Consider the following 17200-nt stretch of genomic DNA (forward strand, 5'->3'; position numbering starts at 1 on the left):
GGAGAAGCTCTACCACTGAGCTACGGGCTCTCGCCATCTTAGCCCTCTGTCTCTCCCACCCACCCCTCTTCAACCATCTCCCCACTCCTGCCATCCCCTTCATGTCAATCACAGGACTTCCCTGAAATCGGCCAATGACTTTGCCTCTTTCTTTTAATCCCACCCCTAAGTTGGTCACTACAGCTGCTCCTCTCCAGCTCTGTCTCTCTCTCTAATTCTCAAAGCATCAGGTGGGCTTCCCTCAGAAGGTGTTGCCAGCGGGTAGGGACACACTGGTCCTGCTCCAGCTCAGGAAAGTCTCCCATTTTGACCGGGCCAAGGAGAAGATGACTTCCAGCCCTTTCCAGCCACCTAAAGCCATGCTCACTCTTCTCTTGGGGTTTACTGGAAATGACTATGACACCATGTGTGATCACTTATATAAGACTACGAAATCAAGGGACTGCGGGGTGACATTTCTTTCACAAAACTCATTGCATATAAACCCATTCTCAAGGATGGTCGCTATGATTGAAATGAGGGCCTATGCCACACATAATGTTGGAGATATATAATAGGATCTACCTTTTGGAGGGGGGGCAGTGCCAGCTGGTGGCTCCATGTGTCAGTGAGGCAGTGGAATCCGCTCCAGGTTTTAGTCCAAACTTTAGCTGAAGCACCTTGGACAGCTTCTTGAAAGTTCGGACTAAAACCTGGAGCAGATTCAGTGCCCCACTGACATCAGGGCCACCAGTCTCTACCGGTGCTGGTGGTGTTTAACTTTCCGCCCTTCCCATGCCATTTTCCATATCTAAATGCTCCTCCCCATGCTGCTATTAATTCTGCAAATGAAAAAAAAAGCATAATAAAAAAAACGCCTGCTTATTTTTTCTGCTGTGGGTCTAATACCAGATTCCCTGGGGATGGGGACAGGATTTAGCTGAAAGCACCTTGGACAGCTCCTTGGAAGTTCAGACTAAAACCTGGAGCGGATTCACTGCCCCACTGACATAGGAGCCACCAGTCGCCATTGACCAGCACCATTGTTTTAGTTAACCTCAGAGCTCCTATGGCTGCTTTAACATTTGCAAAAAATCCCAACGATGCGAGACCCAGGCATAGATCGCCCTTGAGTGACATGTGCTTTGGCCTTAGGCTCCCTCGCAGAGAAGGCTGCTAGCTGTGTTGGCAGGTTGCCACTGTTGAACGTCGAATGCCTGCCCCGTTATCAGCCAGTGGCATCCCTCTTACCGCTCTCTTCCATGGTCACATTGGGACGGCTCTGGTTGGTGATCTGGTAGCCCGGCCCATTTCCGTACACGATGGATGTGTACGTCTTCTGGTCCCCTGCTAATTTAGGGGCCAAGCCTGTGGAGGGAATGCAGGAGATGGTATAGAGCAGTGGTGAGGAACTTTTCCTAGCCCAAGGGCCACAGATCCTTCTGGGCAACCTACCAAGGGCCACCACATTCTGGTGGCGGGCAACGTCAGGGACAAAAGCGGATGGAGAAACACATGCATATTTTGCCTTTGAACAAGAGGCTAGTTTCTACATACACACATCTCTCACCTCTATCAGCAAGCAAGAGGCATGATCAGAGTTCAAGCACGTATTCCAGCCAAGCAACCTCCCCCAGGGTTTGAAACAGAGGCAACGAAAGGTGCAGCCTGAGAAGAGGAGGTATGGCCTGGGGACAGCTCCGAGGGCTAGATAGAGAGACCTAGAGGGCTTTATGCCAGCTCAGCCTGTCGGTTCATCTAGGCCAGTACTGTGTAACTCTGAGCAGCAGCGGCTGTCCAGGACTGACAGCAGGGATCTTTCCCAGTTCCCAAAGTGTTTTTCTAACTGGAGATGCCAAGGGCTGGGCCTGGGGCCTTTTGCACGCAAAACACATACTTTACTTTCTGAGCTATGGGCCCTAACCAACACAGCCCAAGGGGTTATGCATCCTCATGACACTGTTACCCCCACCCCCTTCTGGCGATTTGGACTTGGTCCCTGCTTCTGAAGTGGCGTACACAGGAAGCTGCCTTGTACCAAGTAAGCAACTGGTTGATTTAGCTCAGGGTTGACAACCCCAGGATTGGAGAACCTTTGGCTCTCCAGACGTTGTTGAACTACAACTCCCATCAGCCCTGACAAGCATGGCCAATGGTCAGGGGTGATTATGGGAGTTTACTTATTCATTTATGAATATGTTTGTATACCGCTATTTCATTTAAAGATATCAAAATGGTTTACAACAAGTAAAAACCATTTAAAAAACAGTAAAAATAAAGGTCAGCTACTGCAGAAAGATATCTTCTCAATTGCCTGCGTAAGCCTGGTGGACCAGAAAGGCTTTCAGCACATGTTTAAACGTTAAAATGGAAGGCACCTGCTGAATCTCCGCTGGAAGACCATTCCAGGGAACTGGGCTGATGACGCTGAAGGCTCGATTTCGTGTCAATGTTAAATGAGCATTGCCAACTCAGGGGGCAACCAACGCCACACCTGCAGATGATCTCAGTGATGGAGCTGGGATATAAGGGTTCAGCCGGTACCCCAGACCTAAGTTGCTCAGGGCTTTGTAAATACAAGGACCTTGAACTTGGCTCGGTACTGGATGGGCAGCCAGTGCAGATGTTTTAAGAGTGGTGACACATGTTGTTGGCCACGTGGCCCCATCATCAGTCTGACAGCTGCATTTGGTACCAAGTGAAGTTTCCGAACCAGGGCCAAGGGAAGCCCCACATAGAGCGCATTGCAGGAAGCCAACCTTGACGTTACCAAAGCAGGGACTATAGTATGACCATAGTCAGGGCTATCCCTGTCCAGGAATGGCCATAGCTGATGAACCAGACAAATCTGGTAAAAGGCACTTCTAGCCACAGAGAACCCTTTGGCCTCTAGTGACAGATGAATCCAGGAGCACCCCTAAGCTACGGATCCGCTCTGATGTAGTTCAGAGACATCTGGAGAGACAAAGTTTCCCTACAGCTGGTCTTCACTGATTGGCAGAGAATGCTCGCAGCTCTACTTGGAGATGCCAGAGATTGAACAGGGATTGGGACCTTCCTGATTGGCCTGCATGCAAGTGATACATTTTCCCATTAAACGGTCATTTATTCAACACTTCCAAACACCTTGCATGCGGTGGATGATCCACCACTGGCTCTTCCCCGCAAGGTTCCAGCTGAGCCCCCCAATTCATCGGTCCCTTACCGAAGATGGAAGTGCCCCTCAGCGTGTAGCCACCAAAGTTGAAGACGTGGGAGTGGTCGGCGGTCACCACGGTCAGAGTGTCGGCTTCCGTGGTCAGCTCCCCAGCCCGCTGGATGGCTTTGTCAAACTCCACTGCCTCAGTGAGAGCCCGCTTGGCAATGCCGTCGTGATGTCCAAGGTCAATCTTGCCTCGTGCAGAGAAAAGGGCAAGTTAGACAAGGTAGCTAGCAAATGTATTCCTCCACAGAAGTTGGAAGAAGAGGGCTCGGGGCCCGCAAAGAGCATGGCAAACACTTACAGTTGACCCCACAGTGTGCCCTTGAATTGGACCGCCTTCACAGGAGCGCGGGAGCCTGCCTTGTACTGAGTCAGGCCAATGGTCCATCTAGCTTAGTATTGTCTGCCATGACTGGCAGCAGCTCTCCAATATTTCAAACAGCGTCCTCTCTCCCAGCCCTACCTGAAGGCCCTGGGCCCTGAGGATTGATCCTGGGGCCTTCTGCGTGCAAGACAGGTGCTCTACCACTGAGCTATGGCCCTTCCACTCTGCTCATGTTGTTTTTTTGTACCTCCCATGATTTGCAGACACACAGCTTCCCTCCACACAGTGGCAGAATGTCTTGGCAGAATGCAGAGGTGCAGGGAATGAGAAGATGGAAGGGGACAAGGAATCTGCCTCAGGGGTGGGCAGACTTTAGGATCTACTTTGTGAGATCTACTTTGTTTTTGTTTTTTAAGAAACTCCAAGATCTACCAACCAGGTGCAAGAGACACACAGGGCTCCTCCGGGTGACCTGTTTATTGAGCATTCATCCTGAGTCCATTGCACATAGCTTGTGCAGAAGTTATACCATGTCTGCTCTTTATTGCTTTTTAATATATTTTAAAAACCTTTTAAAATGTTTTTAAAGCTTCTCATTAAACACTGTTTTGTTTTAATATGTTTTTAATGGTTGTTGTATTTTAATATATTTTGACGTCTGTTTTTATGATGTTTTAAAGTGTTTTTAGTGCTTTTGTTTGCTGCTCTGGGTGGGATATAAATCAAATAAAATCAATCAATCAATCAATCAATATTGAGCATTTGTTCTGATTGGGTTGCAGGAAGGTTACATGACAATGAGCATGCATCCTGATTTGCTTGTACAGGAGTTATATGTCTTCCCAATAAGCAGTTGTTTATCTTGCATGCGTAAGTACATTTCCCTGTCACTTCCCTAACTGCAAAAAGTCTGTGTGTTTTTAAGTGGATTTTGTTGGGGAATGGAGTGCTTTAATCCACTTTCATTGTGCCAATTAAATTTCCAGCATTCAGTTGAATCCCTCCCATAAACTACTGGCAGTCTGGAGGAAACCACAGTTAGAATTAAAGAACAACTTCTGAGCACTCTTTGAGTCTAGAAATTAGAAGAACTTGGAAAAGTTCCTTTTTTGAACTACAACTCCCATCAGCCCCAGCCAGCATGGCCACTGGATTGGGCTGATGGGAGTTGTAGTTCAAAAAAGTAACTTTTCCAAGCTCTGGATTAGTTTTCAGCATCAGACCCAGTGGCTACTGGTGGCTCCATGTCAGTGGGGCAATGGAATCTGCTCTGGGTTTTAGTCCAAACTTTCAAGGAACTGTCCTGCCCCACTGACCAGAACTAATCTGAGCTCACAGCCCTTTCACACAACATTCTACTCCTAGTTAGCTTTCTTAACTTCAGCTGTCTAATTTAGGTGGAGAAAGATGTTTTGTTGCTGCGGCTGTTAAACATCTGAGAGTCAGAAATAATTGCAAGACAGCCAGAGATCGGCCAGTCTGCCTTCTGCCCACCCTTGGTCTACACAGGCCTTCCAAGAAGGAAACAGTCCAGAAGATGTCCAACTTATCTTCCACAAAGAGGTAGAAGCCCTTGGGGTTGCGGCTCAGGATTTTTATCGCTGCCTCTGTCATCTCCGCCAAGGATGGGTCGGTGTGATTGTTGCGATTCAGCTCATATCTCATGTCACCAGGTTCAAAGAGACCTAGGGATAAGGGAGAGGAGAATGACAGACGGTCCTAAGGCAATTCTGGAGACAAACAGAATGACTTCATAGCCCTCCCTGAGGGAAGGTTTATAGAGTCAGCAGGGAACCTCTAGCCCAACCAGTGTGCCTCCAGATGTTGTTGGACCACAACTCCCATCAGCCTCAGCCAGCATTGCCAATTGTCAGGAAAGATGGGAATTGTGGTCCAACAACATCTGGAGGCACACTGGTTGGGAAAGGCTGCTGTAGCCCTTTGGCCTAGCTGGGCCCCTAGGCGTCCTAATTTGGCCTGTGAGGCTGTTTTCCCCACCCCATGCCCACCTGCCACACACCTGACGTACAGCTGCAAAGGAACAATCAGGGGCTTGAAGGACACTCCTGATTCTTCCCTGGCAAGTGGGGCTGGTCAGCATTCATAGCAAGCCCCTTTGATGTTGTCTGTTCGCAGGCATGGTCTGGATTCAAGCTGCACTTGCAAATGGACATTTTGCCTTTGCTTCAGTCCAAACGGCTTGAATCCACACCACACCTGCAAACAGACAGTGGGCCCCTTTGAAGTTAAACATAAGAACATAAGCAGAGCCTGGCTGCTGGATCAGGCCAGGGGTCCATCTAGTCCAGCACCCTGTCCTCACAGTGGCCCACCAGATGCCCCAATGGGAATCCCTCAGGCAGGACCCCAGAGCAACAGCACTCTCCCCTCCTGCGGTTTCCCAGCAACTGTCCTCTGAGGTCATAATGATGTCAGGTGATTGACAGGTGAGCCGCCCCACCCACCTGCCAAAATGGTGGGCCAGTTCTTGATATGGCTCTTGGGCTGAAAAGGGTCCCCTACCCCTCAGCTACAGCTTTTCCCAGAGTGCATCGTTTCCGGATGCAGATGGGACTGGAGATTAGTGGGAAGTGCTATAGTTCATTGGAAGAGCAGCTGCTCTGCATGTAGAAGGCCCCTGACATCTTCAGCTGGGGCTGGGAGCGACCGTGCCTGAACCCTTGGGAAGCTGCTGCCAGTCAGTGTTGACAATATTGAACTAAGTGGATGACTTGGTATAAGGCAGCTTCCTATTTATTAGGGTTAGGGTTAGGGTTAGGATTAAGATCGGGACTGGGATTAGGATTGGGATCAGGGTTATGATTAGGATTAGGATCAGGATTGGGATTAGGATCAGGATTGGGATTAGGATCAGGATTGGGTTTAGGATCAGGATTGGGTTAGGATTAGGATGGGGATTAGGATTGAGATTAGGATCGGGTTTGGGATTAGGATTGAGATTAGGATTGAGATTAGGATTGGGATCCGGATTAGGATCCGGATTAGGATCAGGATTGGGTTGGGATTAGGATCAGGATTGGAATCAGGATTAGGATTAGGATCCTATGATCATAATTGATATAGTTATGATCCCCCTTTACTGGGAGGCATTCAGATATGAAGAGAGATGGAAAAACTGCAGCCTCAAGTGGCGCAGCCCAGGGTGTCCACTGGATCCTCCTGCATGTACAAGCAGGTCTGAAATGCATTCTGAGAAAAACTCTGCTAATTGCTACAAAACAGGGGTGTTGGTGTTGGTGATATCCATTTGAAGACATGGCTGGGAAGCTGGGAGGTGCAAATGGAGCTTTGAACCCATTACCCATGAGGCGGCTAACACCTGGGTCGCCTGCAGCGCTCAGCAGCTCAGTTCGATTCCAGACGTACTTGGTGCCCTAGGAAGAAACCCAAAGACTGGTCAGCTGGGGTGATATCCACACCTCTCCGGCTAAACACAGCTTGCCACGTCCACAGCAGCTCCAATGCAACTCCCAAGCAAAGACAGGCAGAGCATGTGAGAGCTACTTTTGTGAGTCAGACTACTTTTGTCCATCTAACCCAGTATTGCCTGCTCTGACTGGCAGCAACTCTCCAGAGGCCAGAGAGAGAGAGAGAGAGAGAGAACTCTTTCCCATCACCTCTTTTAACTGGAGTGTGTGTGTGTTTGCCAAGTGTGTGTGTGCACAGAGCTTCCATCGAGCTATAATCCCTCCCTTGCTGGGTGTGTGGGGGGGCATGATGGACAGACTGAACAACAAGGGCGCCTTTGGCCCCTGACAGACTGAACAACAAGGGTCCCTTTGGACCCGCAGCATGTACCTCTTGTTGTGGAACCCTAATATTCTGAAATAAGGGACAGACAGCTGTTGTGCATTGATGAGGCTGTCAAAGAAAGCATGCCGATTAAAACAAGGGATACTTGGCAATTTTTGGCTCCCAGATCATGAATGTGAGTGTGGCACAGTGACGTTAGGTATTTTTCATATCTGAAACATAACCAAAAGCACTCTCCAGTTGCAGACTTTCATCCCTGGGCCATGTTGGGCATTATGTGCTATGTGTCCTGCTCCTTTGTGGCATGGCGCACACTTCAGAAGGCCAGCATGGCTAAGGGACAAGGAAGCCAAACATCTCTGTTCTCAAAGGCCAGAGATGCATGACCTACAGGATGGTTGCAACAGCCCTCTGGATGTGATTAGGGTTGGGGGAGAAGATTTATTCAGTTTGCATTTAAAGGCGGATCTATCAAATTTGCACATTCTGAAACAATAGGGGAACCAAAACACAGCCGACCTTCAAAACCCACACTTACAAAAATTTTGCGATGCAGGTCTCCAAACAAACAGTGTTTACAAGAATGCATATATTAGGGGAAAGTGTGCATAAAAATGAATATATTCATATCAATAACAATGCATTAAATTCAGAGAAACTGTCTGCAAAAATGTGTTTGTTAGGAGGAAAATGAGAAAGAGAGAACCAGAGTGGACAGATCCTGCCATCCCTAGTTGTGAGCCATCCCTGAAGAGGAGCCCCAAAGGAAGAAGGAAGCCTTCTTTCCCCAGCATGTCCTGGCCAGGCGCCAGCACGCCTCTTGCCTCTCCTGAGAACGTACGAAGGGCCTGGCTGCTGGATCAGGCCAATGGCCCGTCTAGTCCAGCATCCTCAGAGTAGCCAGCCAGATGCCTCTGGGAAGCCCACAAGCAGGACCTGAGTGCAGGAGCATTCTCCCCACTTGGGATTCCCAGCAATTGGCATTCAGAAGCACACTGCCCCCGACTGTGGAGGGAGAACACATCCGACTGGGCTACTCAGTTTGGGTGTGCTCCTGGACTCAGCCTTAAACCTGGAGGCCCAGGTTTCTGCGGTGGCCAGGAGTGCTTTTGCAAAGTTAAGACAAGTGTGCCAACTGCGCCCGTTCCCGGAGTCGTCTGATCTGGCCACGGTGACACATGCCTTAGTTACATCCCGCTTAGACTACTGTAACACGCTCTACGTGGGGCTGCCTCTGAAGACTGTTCGGAAACTTCAGTTGGTGCAACGAGCTGCAGCCAGAATCTTCTTCTTCTTCTTCTAGTTGCATTTCTAAACCGCCCTATAGCTAACAGCTCCCAGGGCGGTGTACAACAAGATAAAATCACAATATTTAAAATACAAGCAGGTGAGTATTGCGCCATACAATTATAAACATATTTAAAACAGAAATAAAATAAAAATAAAATAAAATTAAAATTAAAATAAGCTTAAAATGCCTGGGCGAAGAGGTGGGTTTTTACCTGGCGCCGAAAAGATGACAGAGAAGGCGCCAGGCGTATCTCATCTGGGAGGGCATTCCATAATTCGGGGGCCGCCACCGAAAAGGCCTTAGATCTAGTTACTGTTCTTCAAAGTGCTGGTTATGACCTATAAAGCCCTATATGGCTTAGGTCCAGGCTATCTGTCAGACCGTATCTCCCTATATGAACCTGCCCGGACCCTGAGATCTTCAGAAGAGACCCTTCTCGCAATCCCAACACCTTCACAAGTGCGACTGGTGGGGACACGAGACAGGGCCTTTTCGGTGGTTGCCCCTAGGCTTTGGAACTCCCTCCCTAGGGAGGCAAGAATGGGCTCCTCTGTGCAGTCCTTCCGCTGACAGCTAAAGACTTTTTTCCTCCGGCAGGCCTTTGCAACTGAAGACTTTAAGGGTAGTGATTGAAGAGGGTGCTGCATGTTATTGTTTTACCTGCATGCTCTTAAACTGGGTTGCAGAATTTTAAGTGTATGTCTAATTGGTTTTAACATCTTAATAGTTTAATTCTGTTTTAATGCTGATTTTTATATGTTTATATGTTCTTAATATGTACTTACTTTCATCAGGAAGCCACCTTGAGTTCCAGTTTGGAAAAAGGGCAGGGTATAAACAACAACAACAAACAACAATAATAATACATGTCCCCCCTCTGGTGAAATCCAGTCCTTAGTGGAGGGATCCATACAACTGGTAGAGCCAACACATCTCACTAAATACTAGTGTGGTGGTGGGCTGGTTGTAGACTGGGGAGAGCTGTGTTTTTAAGACCCTCACCGGACCCAGTCCCTACCTCCCAGCCTAACCTACCACACAGGGTTGTTGTGAATCCCCATCCACCTGCAACACACCACTCTGAATTCCTTGGTGTAAGGGAAGGGATGCAAATGTGAATAGTTAATTATAAACTGGACATGGAACAACACAGGCAGCAGTGCCACCCTCCCACTCCACCCTATTCTGTTGCCATGCTTTCCCTCCAGCTGATTTCCACCACACAGAAAAAAGTCTTGATTCTTCCCCACTCCTCCCTCTTCCCTGCCAATGAGCAGGTCAGTCACAGTGCTCTTCCGTCGTGTTTGCTAGTTATATAAGATCGGGAAAGTGGGTACGCTACAAGCCCACTGGAGAGCAGAAAAGAGAGGAAAGTGCTACTGACTTCAGAAATTCAACTACTGGAGAATCTCAGTGTTAATTTAAAAAGGAGAGAGAAACAGAGAGTACAAACAAGTTTCTAGTCCTCATGGCAGTGAAGATATACTCTCACATTTTTGCGCAACATTGCAGGCACCCAAAAAGATCGCTGAACAAAATTCACAGTGCTTTGGGGCAGAGAGGCTTCAGCACTTCCTCACCCCCACCAAGCCCCCTCCCCTCGCCTAGCATAGCAAACCCAGAATAACAACGCGATCCTGTAAGTGCTCATATGTACGCTTCACTGGGTTCAATGGGACTTACTGCCAGGTAAATGCCAATGGGATTGCAGCCTAAGTCATGTTGGAAGAGTAGATATGGTGGAACAAATGATGCAAAAGAGAAGATGCATTCATTGGCATAATCTATGGACTTCTGGGATTGAGTTTTTTGGTGGGGCAGAATTTGAATGACCTGTCAGAATGTTGACTGGCATGTGCAGAGTTCAAACAGTCCCCAAGAAGGTTCTATGTTTGATACACCATATGTTACATACAGTTCTAGTCTCATCATCACGCCAAGCTCACAATTCCAAAGGCAAAAGCATATTAGCTCGAGAAGCTTACCAGAGAGGAGTTCAGCCACTTGGTGATCAGGTTATTGCCATCTTTGCGAATGCCCTGGCTGGAGCTGGAGGAATACTCGGGGTCCGGAGTGCCTTCCGGAGTCATGTACTTCCGGCCACCACCCAGGATCACCTGTCAGAGAAGGTATGTGTTAGAATAAGGCAGCAGTAGCGGATGGCTCCAAGTCAGTAGGGCTGTGGAATCTGCTTCAGGTTTTAATCTGAACTTTCAAGGAGTGGTCCAGACCTTGGGTGATGATGGTGGCGATTCTGATGATGATGATTTGATCACCCACGAGACACCAGAGCAGTTTAAGAGAGGAAATTGGGAACACCAGTGTGAGAACAGAATGCTGGACTGAATGGGCCTTTGGTCTGCTCTAGGAGGGCTCTTCTTACGTCTTCCAGGGCCAGGATTGTCAACCAGACCGACCACCACTAACTGGCTTGCAAACGGAGGTGAGTCCTGCCCGGGCAGCAGCCACCTAGATCTCAGTAAGCCAGGTGCTTGAAGCCACAAGCCATGCTGGCCCTAGCATTAGCCAGAGTGAGCCATTAGGCTGACAGCTGCTGCCCCCGGCTATTTCTCTCCCCCCACAACCAGTCCCCTCTGGTGCCACATGGCCTGTCTTGTGCCCACACATCTGGCCTGCTGCCTCAGGTATTGTGGAGTCACTGTTGAGGTCAGATTCTGCAGCCAGTGCAGTCAGCTTCTGCATAAGAACATAAGAACATAAGAAGAGCCTGCTGGATCAGGCCAGTGGCCCATCTAGTCCAGCATCCTGTTCTCACAGTGGCCAACCAGGTGCCTGGGGGAAGCCCGCAAGCAGGACCCGAGTGCAAGAACACTCTCCCCTCCTGAGGCTTCCGGCAACTGGTTTTCAGAAGCATGCTGCCTCTGACTAGGGTGGCACAGCACACCCATCATGGCTAGTAGCCATTGATAGCCCTGTCCTCCATGAATTTGTCTAATCTTCTTTTAAAGCCATCCAAGCTGGTGGCCATTACTGCATCTTGTGGGAGCAAATTCCATAGTTTAACTATGCGCTGAGTAAAGAAGTACTTCCTTTTGTCTGTCCTGAATCTTCCAACATTCAGCTTCTTTGAATGTCCACGAGTTCTAGTATTATGAGACAGGGAGAAGAACTTTTCTCTATCCACTTTCTCAATGCCATGCATAATTTTATACACTTCTATCATGTCTCCTCTGACCCGCCTTTTCTCTAAACTAAAAAGCCCCAAATGCTGCAACCTTTCCTCGTAAGGGAGTCGCTCCATCCCCTTGATCATTCTGGTTGCCCTCTTCTGAACCTTTTCCAACTCTATAATATCCTTTCTGAGATGAGGCGACCAGAACTGTACACAGTATTCCAAATGCGGCCGCACCATAGATTTATACAACGGCATTATGATATCGGCTGTTTTATTTTCAATACCTTTCCTAATTATCGCTAGCATGGAATTTGCCTTTTTCACAGCTGCCGCACACTGGGTCGACATTTTCATCGTGCTGTCCACTACAACCCCGAGGTCTCTCTCCTGGTCGGTCACCGCCAGTTCAGACCCCATGAGCGTATATGTGAAATTAAGATTTTTTTGCTTCAATATGCATAATTTTACACTTGTTTATATTGAATTGCATTTGCCATTTTTCCGCCCATAATGATAATATTATTATCATTATTATATTTATTGCACGCCCTTCACCATTCAGTCCCAGGCGGGTTACAGAAGTTTAATACACTTAAAAACCATGAAAACAGATTACATTCACAGGAGCAGGGTGGGTCCTGAAAACAACAGCTCAGGTGCCGGAGACCAGGGTAGAGAGATACGTCTTTAGCATTCACTGAAAATTGTACAGCGAAGGTGCCAGACACAACTCTATAGGGAGAGACTTTCACAACTTAGGGGCTGCCACAGAAAAGGCCCTCTCCTGGCCTACCGCCCCTTGAGCTTCTGAGGGCGGCAGAATGACCAAAAGGGCCCCTCTGCTGATCTAAACACCTGAGAGGATCTGTAGGGAAGGAGGCGGTCTCTCAGACATTTGGGCCCTAAATTGTTTAGGACTTTAAACACTAACATGAGCGCTGCCTTGAACTGAGCTCGGAAACAAATTGGGCCATGGAAGTGAGAGGGGGTACCATATTATGCTTTGCCTCAGGCGGCGAAATGACTTGGAGAGACCCTAACCACAAGTAGGGATTCAATTTTGTTTGCATTTTAATGAGAAACTCTGTAATTCCCAAACCAATAAGTGAACCAAAATTCCCAGTTCTCCAGATTTTGTAGTGTAGTTCTACAGCCAAAAAAATGCATATGCATAGTGAAAACAACATACAGAAATGGATTATATTAGGGGAAACTGCTTGGGGAAATGTGTATACTACTCAAAAGTGCATACAATATTGAGAGAAATTTGCACTAAAATACAGGTACATTTTCATGAGGATTTTAAAAAAAAAATCACGAAGTGCAGCTGAAATGCAGAGAACTGAACTTAAAATTGGAAAATTGAGAAACCAAAAACAATAGAGTCCTCCATCCCTAGCCACAAGGCTGCATTAAAAAAAAATCCCTTTGTTCTTTAAACTCCAAGTGTAGTTTTGCTGAGAGACGATTATCAGTTGTCTGGCTGGTCACCCCAGCAGCAGCAGCTGGTTCTGCATCATGACAGCTCCTTGAAAGTTCAGACTAAAACCTGGAGCAGATTCCACTGCCCCACTGACATGGAGCCAAAAATTGCCACTGCACCCTAGGTTCAATCCAAAGAGCCAGCACACCAGCTTTGGGGCTTCCCTGAGAGCAAGGGCTATGGGGCTTGGGCCTCTGCTATCTTTGGCTGCATAAAATAATGACATGGAGACATGGGATTTGCATCGTAATAATGTATTCGGGTGAACAAAAAAGAAAGGAAGGGATTGAAGTGACACCCCCAAAATATAGGCTGAACATGAAAGAGATAAAAGGAGAGTGCTGAGTTTGATCAGCACAGAAAGCTTCCAATTCTTATGCTGATCATGATCTTGCCAGTCAATGAAAAGCCACTGAGAGTTAAGCCATCATTGATTTGATTGCCTTTTGTTTTGTTATTTGCTAGTTTAATGTGTCAGGAAGAGCACTTGTTCTGCATGGAAAAGGCTCAGCTTCATTCAGTCCCAGGTAACTCTGGGGCCCTGTCACAGATCCCAAAGGGCCATGGCCAGTCAGTGCAGACCGTACGTAGGAACACAGAAAGCTGCCTTATACCAAATCAGACCATTGGTCCATCTAGCTCAATAAGGTCTACCCTGACTGGCAGCAGCTGTGCATGGTTCCAGGCAGGGGACATTCCCAGCCCTGCCTGGAGATGCCAAAGACTGAACCTTAGACCTTCTGCACGCAAAGTAGACGTGCTGCCATTGAGCGATGGCCCTTCACCATCTAATCCAGGGGGCCCAATGGGCTGACAGGGCAACTTCCTAGAGGCCTGTCATTCCACACTCTTTATTAGCCTCCCCAGATTAACTCCAGGAGAGAGCAAACACATCTCCTCTGTCTGGCTTTTGGTACAGCTGGCTCTTACATTTTATTTACTCATTTAAGTGGTGCCGCTTTTCTGGTTTCCTGGTCCATTGAGTTTGTTTTCCTTATTTTTCTTGCTGAGTACTGTAAAGGTGGCTTATAAACAACAGCAAGAAGGTGGCTGGTTGAAAGCCTGGAGAGCCAAGTGAATGGACTGCCTTCAAGTTGATCCCGACTTATGGCGACCTTACGAATAGGGATTTCCTGGTAAGTGGTATTCAGAGGGGGTTTACCATTGCCTCCCTCTGAGGCTAGTCCTCCCCAGCCAGCTAGGGCCTACTCAGCTTGCCACAGCTGCACAAGCCAGCCCCTTCCTTGTCCGCAAGTGCCAGCTGGGGGGCAACTGGGCTCCTTGGGACTACGCAGCTTGCCCACGGCTGCACAGGTGGCAGGGCACGTAACCCCTCACCAGCTCCCTGTGGGGGTGATCTTTAGCTGGCCCTTGACACCCAGGAGACACAAGTGAGGATTTGAACTCACAGACTCTGGACTCTCAGCCAGGCTCTCCTCCCCACTGTGCTATACCAGGCAAGTGCAAATCAGCGAGTTGGCCAGCCTTCCCCTCCCTCAGGGCTAGGGAAACATTGACCCTCCAGAGCAGCCTTTCCCAACCAGTGTGCCTCCAGATGTTGTTGGACCACAACTCCCATCAGCCTCAGCCAGCATTGCCAATGGTCAGGAAAGATGGGAATTGTGGTCCAACAACATCTGGAGGCACACTGGTTGGGAAAGGCTGCTCCAGAGGTTGCTGGACAATGCTTCCCATCAGTACCAGCAGGCATGGCCAATAGCCAGGGATGATGGGAGCTGTCATTCATCCCCCTCTGGCCTCTGTTCCCCACATCTGGCCTCCCTGCTGCCCTCCAGATGTTTTGGCCTATTAAAAGGATGGCTACAGGGGCCACCAGTTCACAAGTCGGCAACCTTACCAGGAAGAGTTCCTGTGCTATTCCTTTTAGAGATGTATGTCACTCCCTGGAACCACATTCACAGAGCACGTCTCCAGCCCCATATCCAGGATGTGTACAATCACCCCAGCTTATCTTGAGAGTGAGAATGGGGAAAGGGTGGTGGGGCTGGAGTGCAACCCAAGAAGGCAGGGCTCGTGTACCCCCAACCCACCGTCAGGTTGACGTTTTCAATCAGTTGCTGTGCAATGTCCTTGCAGTTCGCAATCGCTGACGCGGGCATGTCGGCGTCTGAGTACCAATTCCGGTTCACCACGTGGGCGTAGTTCCCAGACGGCGACGCGTGCTGGACTCGCGTGGTGGTCACGACCCCCACAGACCGGCCTGAAATGGAGGGAAAGGGTTGGCAAGAGGAACTGTCCAGGGCAGATGCTTGGGCAAGAGATCCTCAAGAGTATCGGGGTGTCATGAGGACCAAGCCCAGAGGCACTATCCAACAGCTGGTTTCATCTCTGATCTGGAACTCGGTGGAAGGAATTAGGGAGAAGGCAGCGCCTCTGGGCACATACCGAGGGCCTTCCCTCAGTATTGAAAGACCATACCTAACTTCTACATCTCTGGGATTATGGGTTTACAGCTGGGAGGGGGCAGATCTGAGCCCCAGAAGACTTAAGTAGGCGCTGAAAAAAAGGCACGCCATTCAAACACCTCTGGGATGCTGCCCCCAGGTGGCCTGGGGGTGTCATGACTCCTTAGTGGAGAGTGCAAATTGAATAAACTAACCGAAGGCCACAGATATGGCTACCAGCACCAAATAACCCAGGGAGGACATTGATTTTGACCCCCACTTCCTTTCTGGTGTTCTTTTCAACTGTACACCTTGGGTAAATGAATAGCTTTTGTGATGGACCTCTCCCAAACTGCTGTGCTCCAACTGCAGACCCAGAGGGCTCCTCCGACCCAAGAACTCTGCCCTGACTCAAGAGTTTTTCTTACAATGTCAAGAACGAGCAACCCAGGCTGCATGCGCAGGAGACAGGAGGCTCCAATGTCAGTGGAACCTGCTCCAGCTTTTAGTCCGAACTTTCAGGGAGCTGTCCAAGGTGCTGAAGCAACCCCCCCCCCCCCGAGCAGATTCCACTGCCTCATTGACATCAGAGCCACCAGTCTCCACTGGTACACACCATACAGTTGGAGCACCTTGAGAGCACATAGCTTCCCCGCAAGAATCCTGGGAACTGTAGTTTACCCCTCACAGAGCGACAGTTCCCTCATCCTTAGCAAACTACTCTTCCCAGGATTCTTTAGGGGGAGTCGTGTGCTGTCCATGTATGGTGGTGTGCATGCAGCCTCATAAACACTCCCCACGTGAACGAGACCAAGGGCAGTGCTCATGTTTCTCCATCTCTGCCCGCTTGATACTTACCAGCCAAGTGGGCTCTCTTCAGCACAGACACAACTTCATTGCCCATTGTCGTGTTGCATTCGTCAAACCTGGCAGCTGCACTCAGTCCAATGGTTTTGTAGTTGCCCTTCACCCCACAGAGGTAGGCGGTGGCGGTGCCAGCGCTGTCAGGCACTTGACGGTCCACGTTGTACGTCTGCCAATGCCCAAGGAGACTTTGCTGGGAGAAGAGTTAAAGGCCAGCCCTCCCATCCCTGAGATGAGCTGTTAAGGAGCAGTGCCGGTCCTACCATTAGGTAAGAGAATGGTAGGCAGCCATTTTCAGCAGCCCACAAACAAGATGTAAGAAAAAGGCTCCTCCCACCTCTGGTGGACACCACGTTGGTGTTGTGTTCTCTCTATGATTCCTCAGCCTCACCATGCATATGGCCCAGCTATTGATCTGTGGGTACAGGATTCAGCATCCTGGGACTGTCAGCTTTTTCTTGTGTTTACTGTTAAGGGAGTAAGCTTCTAGTCCTCAGGCTTTAGGCACATAAGGAGCTACCTTTTACTGAGTCAGACCATTGGTCCACCTAGCTCAGTACTGTCTACACTGACACTTCAGGCATGAAGTCTCTCCCAGCCCTACCTGGAGATGTCAAGGATTGAACCGGAAACTTTTTGTACACAAGGCAGATGCTCCGCCCATGAACCTGAATTACTACACAATACATTTAAAGTGTATAGACAATGACTGATGAACAACAGAATCTTATGTTTACTCAG

The 17200-nt window shown here is 48.9% G+C and overlaps 1 protein-coding gene across 1 annotated transcript in view; it reads right to left on the bottom strand.

The window, feature by feature from the left end:
* Window positions 1-17200, bottom strand: part of ALPI (alkaline phosphatase, intestinal) — a 35331-nt gene that overhangs the window by 1180 nt on the left and 16951 nt on the right. The window contains exons 5-11 of the mRNA XM_061637747.1: window positions 16454-16628; window positions 15242-15411; window positions 10557-10688; window positions 6829-6901; window positions 5057-5191; window positions 3185-3376; window positions 1231-1347 (exon numbers count right to left, since the gene is read on the bottom strand). Of these exons, the coding sequence (XP_061493731.1) occupies window positions 1231-1347; window positions 3185-3376; window positions 5057-5191; window positions 6829-6901; window positions 10557-10688; window positions 15242-15411; window positions 16454-16628 (994 nt within the window). The remainder of the gene's footprint in view (window positions 1-1230; window positions 1348-3184; window positions 3377-5056; window positions 5192-6828; window positions 6902-10556; window positions 10689-15241; window positions 15412-16453; window positions 16629-17200) is intronic.

Source organism: Rhineura floridana, chromosome 7 (genome assembly GCF_030035675.1).
Source record: "Rhineura floridana isolate rRhiFlo1 chromosome 7, rRhiFlo1.hap2, whole genome shotgun sequence".
NCBI classification, from domain to species: Eukaryota; Metazoa; Chordata; class Lepidosauria; order Squamata; family Rhineuridae; genus Rhineura; species Rhineura floridana.